This window comes from Octopus bimaculoides, chromosome 4 (assembly GCF_001194135.2).
Source record: "Octopus bimaculoides isolate UCB-OBI-ISO-001 chromosome 4, ASM119413v2, whole genome shotgun sequence".
Classification (NCBI taxonomy): domain Eukaryota; kingdom Metazoa; phylum Mollusca; class Cephalopoda; order Octopoda; family Octopodidae; genus Octopus; species Octopus bimaculoides.
The window spans coordinates 140,886,108-140,897,247 of NC_068984.1; the positions used below are offsets into that span (position 1 = coordinate 140,886,108).

At 39.3% G+C, this 11,140-nt stretch overlaps 1 protein-coding gene across 9 annotated transcripts in view; it reads right to left on the bottom strand.

The window, feature by feature from the left end:
• LOC106877933 (uncharacterized) overlaps positions 1 to 11,140 on the bottom strand; it is a 229,994-nt gene that overhangs the window by 206,855 nt on the left and 11,999 nt on the right. For 2 of the 9 annotated variants that reach the window (XM_052967537.1, XM_052967534.1), the window contains exon 1: positions 2,334 to 2,669. The exons of 1 other annotated variant lie outside the window; for it this stretch is intronic. In XM_052967537.1, coding sequence (XP_052823497.1) covers positions 2,334 to 2,365 — 32 coding nt within the window. In that variant the 5' untranslated portion in view covers positions 2,366 to 2,669. Of the gene's footprint in view, positions 1 to 2,329; positions 2,672 to 11,140 lie in introns of those variants that run through there. 6 more of the 9 variants (XM_052967538.1, XM_052967542.1, XM_052967536.1 and 3 more) reach the window with 5 other exon arrangements.

An 11,140-nucleotide genomic window follows, 5' to 3' on the forward strand; every position in this document is an offset into this window, starting at 1 on the left:
GTATATATATGTATATATATATATGTATATATATATATATGTATATATATATATATGTATATATATATGTATATATATGTATATATATATATGTATATATATATATGTATATATATGTGTATATATATATGTATATATATATATGTATATATATGTATGTATATATGTATGTATATATATATATGTATATATATATATGTATATATATATATGTATATATATACATGTATATATATATATGTATATATATACATGTATATATATATATGTATATATATATATGTATATATATATATATATATATGTATATATACCATGGAAATGGTAAATGGTTTAGGGCACAAAAGAAATCACTTTAAACTTGCTAGAATAACATTTGGGATGTCTCATCTCTAATAGGTATAGATTCAGATGTGTTACCTAAGATTAATTTTGAGGAAGACTTCACACCAAAAAAAAAAAAAAATAGAAGTCTCTTCAAATATAAATAAAACAGAAATATACACAAAAATAAATGCTATTTTCCATCTTACTGTTGGTTTCTGTTTCAGTCTGAAAAATTGAAATTTATTTTATGGTTTATTATTGTTTATATTTTGTATTACATATATGTGGGTACACCAAAATCTTTTAAATGCTTAGGGCCTCTAGGGGTCTTAATATGGCTCTGTATGTATGTATGTATGTGCATAGATAAATAGATTAAATGGAATTGCTCTCAGTTTCAATGTATATTGAAGTTGTTCCCTCAATTCTCTTCTCATTGTATCATAGTTTCAGGAACTGAGTATTCAATAGTGACATCTACCTTTAATCTAATCTTCCAATAGAATCGGTATGAGAGAGAGAGAGAGAGAGAGAGAGAGAGAGTGAGAGAGAGAGAGAGAGAGAGAGCTTGTGTGTGTATGTGTGCTTGTGACGAAGTTGGTCTTTGATCTACAAGTCAAGTTCATCAAATGGACTTTCACAAAGTTTACATGAGCATAAAGAACAAGCATGACCGAATGTCTTAGAATTTCTCTTTGATATCACAAAATTCCTGAGAACAGTACCATTGAGTGGCGTTCAAGGTCAGTGTCATTGTCTGTGTGTCAAGTGTCCACCCAAGCCATCCATTGTGAATGAAATTGGTTTGAGGATAACTCTGCACAGCTCCATCCGACCGATTGTACAAGAAAAAAAAAATCAAACATTGTCACATTGTATCAACAGAAACGTGTACCCCTAATTACATTAAGGGTACATGGGTCTGTTAAGCATTCCACCTGTTGCACACCAGTTGAATGAGCCTTGTAGTTTAATGAAAACTTATGAGTTTGAAATTCTAACTGAAACACACTCATACACGCATGCATACACGTATGTACACACACACACACGCGCGTGTATGTATATTATATATATATATATATATATATATATATATACGCATTCACTGTTCCTCGTACACAACTTTATGTATTTGTAACTTACACTCTGATGCATAAATTCTCAAAGTGGGCGCTAAAGCCACCCGATCGCCCCCGGTGGGTGCCAAGACGGTCCAGGTGGGCGCTGTTAGGATAGAGAAAAAGGATGCGTTGGGAGGAAGGCAGTGGATTGGGGGACGCTATGAATTTATGATATTATTATAGTATTGTATACAAATTTTAAAATATTATATTAAATATCAAATGATTCATATGTATATATAAATTAGTAAAATATGGAATATTTATTTATATATAAAATAGGGATGGAAGCGCCGTGGGTATTATGGGTCAATGAGTGGGGGGATGGCCCCAAAAGTTTGAGAACCTCTGCTCTAACGCATCTTTTTATCTACCTATCTGTCACTGTGCTACCATTTTCACTATCTCCCTGACCTACACACACATACACACCACTCACAAACGTGTACACATACAGAACCACGCACGACCTCGCAAAGAATCGCAGAATCACACAAGCTTCTGCATTCGCTACCCCCGTCCCGAGTCCTAAATCATCTGTTAATCTTTGCTTACAACTAAGACAAAATCTCTCTCTCTCTCTCACACACACATGCACCACAAAAAAAACACACACACACATGCCCACATGTACCACAAAAACACACACACACATGTACCACGCACACTCATACAAATTATATGTATGTCTGTAAGTCCATCGGTGTCTTACTTAAAACCAGATGCCGTTGGGACGGGGTGCGGTGGGGTGGCTGCTGATAATGGGTGGATGAGGGAGAAGACCTAACTCTCAACTCAAGACAACAACAACAAACAACAAACAACAACAGCAACAAAACGATGCGGAAAGGGACGAAGTAGCTGTTAAGAGGCCTTACTTACGACCATTCAATTGTGTTTGTCCACTTCAACATTACTAAGGCATCAAACCTCCTCTCGTTCTTTCGCTCCTTCAACTCATCAAGTGTGTGTTTGTTTGTTTGTTGTCCTGGCGTAGAATCTTACGGTAAAATCACTCCAACTTCATAACACCACCGCCGTCTTCCTCGTCTCCTGACTCTCTCCGTCTCACCCACAGCACAGCTTTCTTCACGTATAATAATAATACGACAGAACGACGGCACATAATGGGCCACCTCCTTTGACTGGTGGTCATTTACAGCTAGTAGTAGTAGTAGTAGTAGTAGTGGTAGTGGTGGAGAGCTGTGCTTTTTGTTGTTGTTCGTCGGAGTTTCAGTAGTAGTAGCAGCGATGGTAGTGATGACGAAGGTGGTAAGAGAGGAGGGAGAGCTGATTGGTATGTGGTACGGAGAGCAGTAGTAGTAGTAGTAATGTTGTTGTTGGTGATGATGGTGGAGAGAAAGAGGGGGGAATTCTGTGTGTGTGTGTTTGTTAGAAGAAGAAGAGGGGGAAAAGAAAAATATCTGGTCGTTGTAATGGCGGTGGTGATAGCGGCGAAGGAGAAAGTGGGTGGGGAGAGAGATCTTAGATACAGAAGTAGATAGATAGATAGATAGATAGAACGAGAAAGAGAGAGAGACAGACAGAGACAGAGAGAGAGACAGAGACAGATAGACAGAGAAAGTTTACATTGTCCAATGTGTCCTTCTTAAACACGGTTGATTTGAGAGAGATTAGGCTACTGTTTTTAACACATCTAGTGACTACGAAAATGTTCTCTAATTGGTTCTTTCGGCGGGGTTAATGGAAGTAGTAGTAGTAGTAGTAGTAACAGTTTAATCCTGGTTGACTTTTGATCAAGCGGATCTAAGACATTCCATTAATGACTATCCCGAAGAAATTAATGGCATTTAAGACTGCATTCTCTCACTACAGACAAGTTTGAAGTGAAGAAAATTTGCCATGAAAGAGATTTGGCAGCTATTTCTAGCCTGACGATCTACCTTGTACAGGGTCCCTTGTAGTAGTAGTAGTAGTAGTAGTAGTAGTAGTAATGGTAGTAATGGCGGCGGTGGTGGTGGTAACTAGAAAAACAGATCTAGTCACACCACAATTATAATCAAAATTGTTGTCAAGACAATTGTCAGATTTCATTTTTACTTCTCTGTGTGTGTGTATGTGTTTGGACGTGTGTTTATAGTTTATGGAGACATGTTTATGTATGTGTGTGCGTGTGTGTGTGTGAATGCGTGCATAGGGGTATGGGTACATGTGTGTGAAAAAAAGTGTTTTACTTTTTACTCTGTAGTTAATTGCATAAGTGAATGTATGCATATATACACATACACATATACATACATGCTAATTCTTACATAGAAAAGGTCATCGCTCACATACACACACACACACACACAGACACACACACAAAGACACACACATACATGAGCAAGCGTGGCTGTGTGGTAAGAGGCTTGCTTTTAATCTCATGGTTCTGAGTTCAGTCTCACTGCATGATACCTTTGGCAAGTATCTTCTACTATAACTTCAGGCTGACCAAAGATTTGTGAGTGGATTTGGTAGATGGAAACTGAAAGAAGCCTGTCAGTTCCACCTGACTAGCACCTGTCCTGGTGGCATGTAAAAAGCACCATTTGAGTGTGGGTGATGCCAGTACCACCTGACTAGCACTCATGCTCTCAGAGTGGTTGGCATTAGGAAGGGCATCCAGCTGTAGAAACCTTGCTAAATCCGATTGGAGCCTGGTCCAGCCTCCTGGCTTGCCAGTCCTCAGTCAAACTGTCCAACCCATGCCAGCATGGAAAGCGGACATTAAATGATGATGACAACGATGATAATGATGATGATGATATATGTATATATATGAGGTGTGTGTGTGTGTTTGTCCCCCCCCCCCACCTCCACTTGACAACCGGTGCTGGTGCGTTTACATCCATGTAACTTAGCAGTTCAGCAAAAGAAACTGACAAAATAAATACAGGGCTTTAGAGAAAAAAAAGTCCTGGAGTCAATTCATTCAAATAAACTCTTCAAGGTGGTGCCCTAGCATGGCCATTGTCCAATGACAAAAACAAATAAAAGATAAAAGACATATAGGCATGGCTGTGTGCAGGGCCAGCCCTAAGGTTTGTTGGCACCCCGGCAAGCTGAACTTCGGCATGTACAAGCTGATGGTCATGGAAATTTCCTTGGTGCCTCCTATCACATGGTGCCCTTCTTCCCCCAGGGGGACTGCCTGAGTTGCTGGTATCTTGAGCCAGCTCTGGCTGTGTGGTAAGATGCTTGCTTCCCAACCACATTGTTCCACAAGATGGGAGATGCAGCAGTAGCATGAGCCTCTTGCTGGTTATGGAACCAGAGAGAGAGAGAGAGAGAGAGAGGAGTTATACTGGAAGCCAGGAGGAGATAATGAACAGTGATTTGGCCACCTCTACTGACCCACCGACAGGAGGATGTTATGGTTCAGGGTCAAAGCACCCAAAGATAATTGGATACTTTCAGATAACTTGGTGGTTGTTTTAATATCTAAGTTCCACCAATATCCTTTTGACCCATTGGTCTTAACCCATACACACCCCTGCTTGTGTTTTCGCAGCACAAAACCTGCTCCTACTTTGGAGTAAAGATTGTTTGCCAACATAACATGGCAGTCCTGGCTTAAGACAAATGTTGCTGTAATTTTCTAATTAATAGATCAGTGACTAGTTGTCACTTTGAAAACTATATATTTCGAATGGGAATTTGGCAATGCCACCTCTAGCCGAACAATTATTCTGTGCTGATGAAGAGAAATAACCCAGAAATCGTGATACGCAGATATTGTTTAGAGCTGAGTGGGGGTGCTAGATTCCCTTGTTTGAAAATGTAAGGACACAGATCGTGTCGTATAGCCAGCTGGAGACGATGTCTCCTGGGGCTAAATTACAGCAACATTCGTCCTAAACCAGGACTGCCATGTTATGTTGGCAAACAATCTTTACTCCAAAGTACTGTTGCTGAATATCTCACGTTGTGAGATTTACAAATACTAAATTTCCTGCTCCTATTTGTTTGGACGGGAACTCACCAGGAAGCATCCGATTGAGCATATCGAGACATACTCATATATATTTAAATGATAAATTTCTGGAAAGTTTTACAGATTTTTACAGTTCCAGAGATGGATTGGATCTGTAGTTGGCGAATCAGCTTTCTCCTTTCTGGTTTTGAAAAGCCAAATTTTTCAAGATTGGTATTTAGGCAGTGTATTACATATCCCAATAATTACAGGTATAAACCTGAACTTGTAATCTGGATAGAGTAACTGCAGATTTCTCAATAGTTCAGCGTAGGTGTTCTCGTTTCCACTGATCTTCAGCTTGTGTGTGTGTGTGTGTGTGTGTGTGTGTGTGTGTGTGTATGTACGTGTATACATATGCTTGTATCTATGCATATATGTATGCATGTATGTGTGTATGCATGCATGTATGTGTGTACGTATGTATGTATATATTTATGTATGAATGCATGTATGTATTTATGTATGTATGAATGCATGTATGTATTAGTATATTTCTATGCATGAACGTATGTATGTATGTGTGTGTGTGTGTATTTATATGATTTCTCTATATTTGACGCGGGGTAGCAGCAGGCCTTAAGAAAAAAGACACGCCCTGATATTATGTCTGTCATTCTATGAAGCAGCCGCCACCACCGCCACCGCCACAGCAGCCACTAGACACCCCCCCTCTCCTAAATATGTTGTCTTCATACTTTTATTATTGAAGGTGTAACAGGTGTGTTATATGCAAGTATAACAAGATCATATCATTAGATATCACTTGTGATATAGTATTGAGGGTTTTGTTTACGCCCAGGTCAGCTTTGATCCAGCAGACAACAATCAAATGTGTTAAAGCCGTGATTTGTTTCTCAACCACATGGTTCCAGGTTCAGTCCTACTGCATGGCACCCTTGGGCAATGTCTTCTATTATAGCATCAGGCTGATCAAAGCCTTGTGAGTGGATTTGGTTGTTAGTAACTGAACAAAGGCGGCTCCAGCTGGCAGAAACGTTAGCATGCCAGGCAAAATGCTTATCGGCAATCTGTCTGCCGTTACGTTCTGAGTTCAAATTCCGCCGAGGTCGACTTTGCCTTTCATCGTTTTGGGGTCAATAAATTAAGTACCAGTTACGCAAAGTAAATTGCAGCCTTGCCAGTGTATACTGGTTTCAAATTTTGGCACAAGGCCAGCAATTTCGGAGGAAGGGGTGGGTTAAGCTGATTACACTGACCCCAGTGCTCAGCTGGTACTTAATTTATCGACCCTGAAAAGATAAAAGGCAAAGTGGCCCTTGGCGGAATTCAAACACAGAATGTAAGGACAGTCAAAATGCCACGAAAAATTTTGCCCAGAATGCTAATGATTCTGCCAGCTATCTGCCTTAGGCTCCATTGTAATAGAAGTGGTTGTTGTTGTTGATATTGTTGTAACAGTGTTGATAGCTGTGGTGATGGCAGTAGTGGCGGCAGTAGTGGTGGTGGTTGTAGTACTGATGGTAGAGATGGTGGTGCTTTTTTATTTAGCACCAGGTCATCTCTGACCTGATCAAACAGATCTCTATAACCAAAGACATCCTAGCTGTGGCCACCCAATCTTCTCCCTATGTAATGGGCATCGCAGGGTCCAATGGGTCTTTTTGTGAGACAATAGTGATGTGACATGAGGGAGACTTGGCTCTTATTTCTAGCAGGTTGAGCAACCATAAAGAGGCTTGCCAAATGGTTTGTTGTTGTTGGTGGTGGTGTTGGTGGTGGCGGTGATGGTGGTGGTGGTGATGGTGGTAGTGGTGAGTGAAAGAGGAGGTCACTTAATCATTATTCATCATTGCTTGTGTATAAATGTTCTGGTTGGTGTGTGGGTGAATGATGAATGTTGATAGATATTCCAGCTACTGAACACAGACACACACACACACACACACGCACATTGAGTTAATGAGGGAACCTCTACACGATCATTCAACTTACAAGAAATAACAACCATTTTGCCTCAAATCACATTCTACTCTCTTAAAAAAGGAAGGGGACACCTTAGTAAAGTGGTCCTGAGTTCCTTGCACATAGGAAAAAAAGACTGGATGGTCACAGCTGGAATGTCTTTGACCAAGACTAACCTGGGGTAAACACTCACAACAACCTCAGCAACAATTGGTAAAGACCCCCTTCGGTCAGGAATGACCATGAGATTGCACCTAGGAAGTTCCTCTCCAAGGCACAGGTCCAGGTAAGATTGTTTATGGAAGACCAGCAGTCGCTCATGCATACCAGCTTTCTTTTTCTATGCCACTGATGTTGTCCACGGAAAAGGCAAAGGGGCCGATACACCTTGGCACCGGTGATGTCACAACTCATTTCTACAGCTGAGTGAACTGGACCAACATGAAATAAAGTGTCTTGCTCAAGAATGCAATACACAACCTGGGCTGGGAACTGAATTCACTTTCTCATGATTGTGAGCCCGAAGCTCCAACCACTGAGCCATGCACCTTCACACAACAACAGTTACATACATAATAAACACACACACACACACACACTCTCTCTCTCTCTCTCTCTCTCTCTCTCTCTCTCTCATACTCATACATTTTAATGAAGAGTTGTAAATACATAGAGCCGACATTACATCCGCTGTGATACACCTCCAGTTAATTAAAACAATATGGAACATTGATGAGATTCCTGATTTAATTGTGAAACCTGATGTATAAATTAGAATTTCTTAATTGATATAATTATTATGCTAACATATAATTATTATTATTATTACTATTATTATTATTAAGGCAGGGAGTTGGCAGAATCATTAATTCGCCGGATGAAATGCTTAGCAGTATTTTGTCTGCCGCTACGTTCTGAGTTCAAATTCCACCAAGGTTGACTTTGCATTTCATCTTTACAAGGTTGATAAAATAAGTACCAGTTGACTACTGGGATCAATGTAATCAACTAGCCCCCTCCTCCAAAATTTCAGGCCTTGTGCCCTATAGTAGAAAGGATTATTATTATTATCATTATTATTATTATTAGTGAGAGAGCAGCACACACCATCAAAATGATGCTGGGGTATAAATATATGAAGTCTGATATACCCACCATGACTACCCATCTGATAAGGGTACACCAGGCACATGCAACATAACCACATGTGTGCAATATGGTGCTCAGTGCATGACCTTGCAGATGGGGTCCAGTTAGAGCCTATCCTGCTCAAACGGTCCCTGATGATTCAGTTTCTGAAGATTATAAACAGCTAACTGGAAATAAATTTAAGGTAAGATTTAAACAGTATCAGCATTCTTTTAAAAATCAGGAAAGATTTTCATTAAATGTAAATAAAAAATTTATTATTTTTATCCTCATATAAACAGCTCAGTCTTTCCAGACTGGCAATATGTTACCAATTTGGTAAATCTGTTAATTATGTTAAATATGTCAAACATTTGTACCAGATTATATTTCGAAGAGTTATTTTGGCCAAGGAACATGGATAACCACTAGACCTGAATATTGTTTTCTACTATAGGTGCAGGCCTGAAATTTTTGGGGAAGGAAGTTTGTTGATTACATTGACCCCAGTGTGCTACTGGTACCTATTTTACTGGCCTGGAAAGGATAAAGGGCAAAGCTGACCTTGGCACAATTTGAACTCAGAGTGTATAGTTGGACGAAATGCTGCTAAGCATTTTGCCTGGTACGCTAATGATTCTGCCGGTTCACTACCTTCTCAGACCTGAATATCAGTGTTAATTTATGGTGCATCATTATATCAAAGACGAATTAACAAGCATTTACTATGATTGAAATCTTTATTTATTGCTGCTTCATAAAATGTTCTTCAATCAGGGTTGAAATCGGTGAGTAAAAAGGAATGGATTCATAGTGAAAAACTTCAATGAAAAGTGAGTGAAAGGAGAACAGTTACTGTTGTAGCCATTGATCACATGATCATTAAGGACATACAGGAAAGAGACTTCATCTTCTGCGTCAGGAGTTCTGTCTTTCAGTCCTTTAGTTACAATTTGATGGCATGCTGAAAAAATGTGAGCTTTTATCACAGAAAATTTTATATAATCCACCATTCCATGCTGACCAGTAATCAGAAGCCTATACTTAACCTGACCTGTTAACATTCCACTGAGTTTATACAAAAGAACTTTAATAATGACATGCCATATGAAGCACCCCCCACCCACCCACCGTTTAACAGGTCAACTCACAGCTATTACCACAGCTGTCTTCATTCTGTCATTTACTACACAAAAGAACACACCTTGTCTCTGTAAAGGGCAACTAGTAGCTTAGAGGATAACAACATAACTATCTTTTATTTAGATATAAATGTCCCTAGTTCAATTCTAGTCTGGGACTATGTATATATCCAGGGGAAAAAAATCACTTGATGACAACTATCATCTTAATTATAATCTTGAGTGTGTGCATCAATTAAAAATATTACTTAAATGAATTTTTTTTGAATATTGCTTAAACAGTAACGCAGTTTCATGATTTCAATTGCATGGGCACTTTTATAATAATATTACCATGAGAACAAGAAATTAAATCAAAAGTGAGTTTGAAGCAGTCGTTTTCCCACATGTCGTTCACAAAGATTTCTAAATAAAAGGACATAATGATGTTTCCTTCAAACTTTCGTTCATTTCATATTTCAGAAAATACTCAAACAACAAATATTCATGAGAAAATAAAGCTTGATTTACCTGCTGGTGATCAGAAGTGAGCAGCTTAGAGTAGTGGAAATCAGAGCTTTTCAATTCAACATCATCGTTCAACATCTGTCTTCCATGCTGGCATGGGTTGGATGGTTTGACTGAGGTCTGGAGAGCCAGTGGCTGCACCAGGCTCCAATCTGATCTGAGAATGTTTCTACAGCTGGATGCCCTTCCTAACGCCAACCACTCCGAGAGTGTAGTGGGTGCTTTTTATGTACCACCAGCACAGGAGCCAGTCAGGTGGACCTGGCATCAATCACGTTCAGATAGTGCATTTTACGTGCCACCATTCTTTGTAAACCTAGTACTTATTCTATCAGTCTGTAATGCCGAACTGCTAAGTTACGGGGACGTAAACACACCAGCATCAGTTGTCAAGCAATGTTGGGTGCAGGACAAACACAAACATATACATACATACATACATACATACATACATACATATATATATATATATATATATACTTGATGGGCTTCTTTCAGATTCTGTCTATCAAATCCACTCACAAGGCTTTGGTCGACCCAAAGCTATAATAGAAGACACTTGCCCAAGGTGCTACGGTGCCACGCAGTGGAACAGAACCCAGAACCATGTGGTTGGTAAGCAAGCTACTTACCACACAGCCACTCCACACTTTCCTTCTGGCAACTAAATTCATACATGGATTATTGATCAATGCAAGACAAAATAGAATATTTGAGTGCTGCACTGTGGAATTGAACCTGAAACACATGGAGTTACGGATAAATATCTTGAGCTCACAGCCATGCTTGTTATTAGAAATATTTCCAATAGGAATGTAATTAGTTTGATTGGCTTAGTTAATTAGTTAATTCACTGAAGGAGGACATAATTTAGTTTGTCTGATGTAAAAACCATTGTGATTGTAGCTAAATAAATATATTATACTTGTATAGGCTTACGGCTAACTGATAACAGGGCCATGGTGGTGGTGGTGGTGGTAGTGGTGGTGATGGTGGTGGTGAGGGTGGTG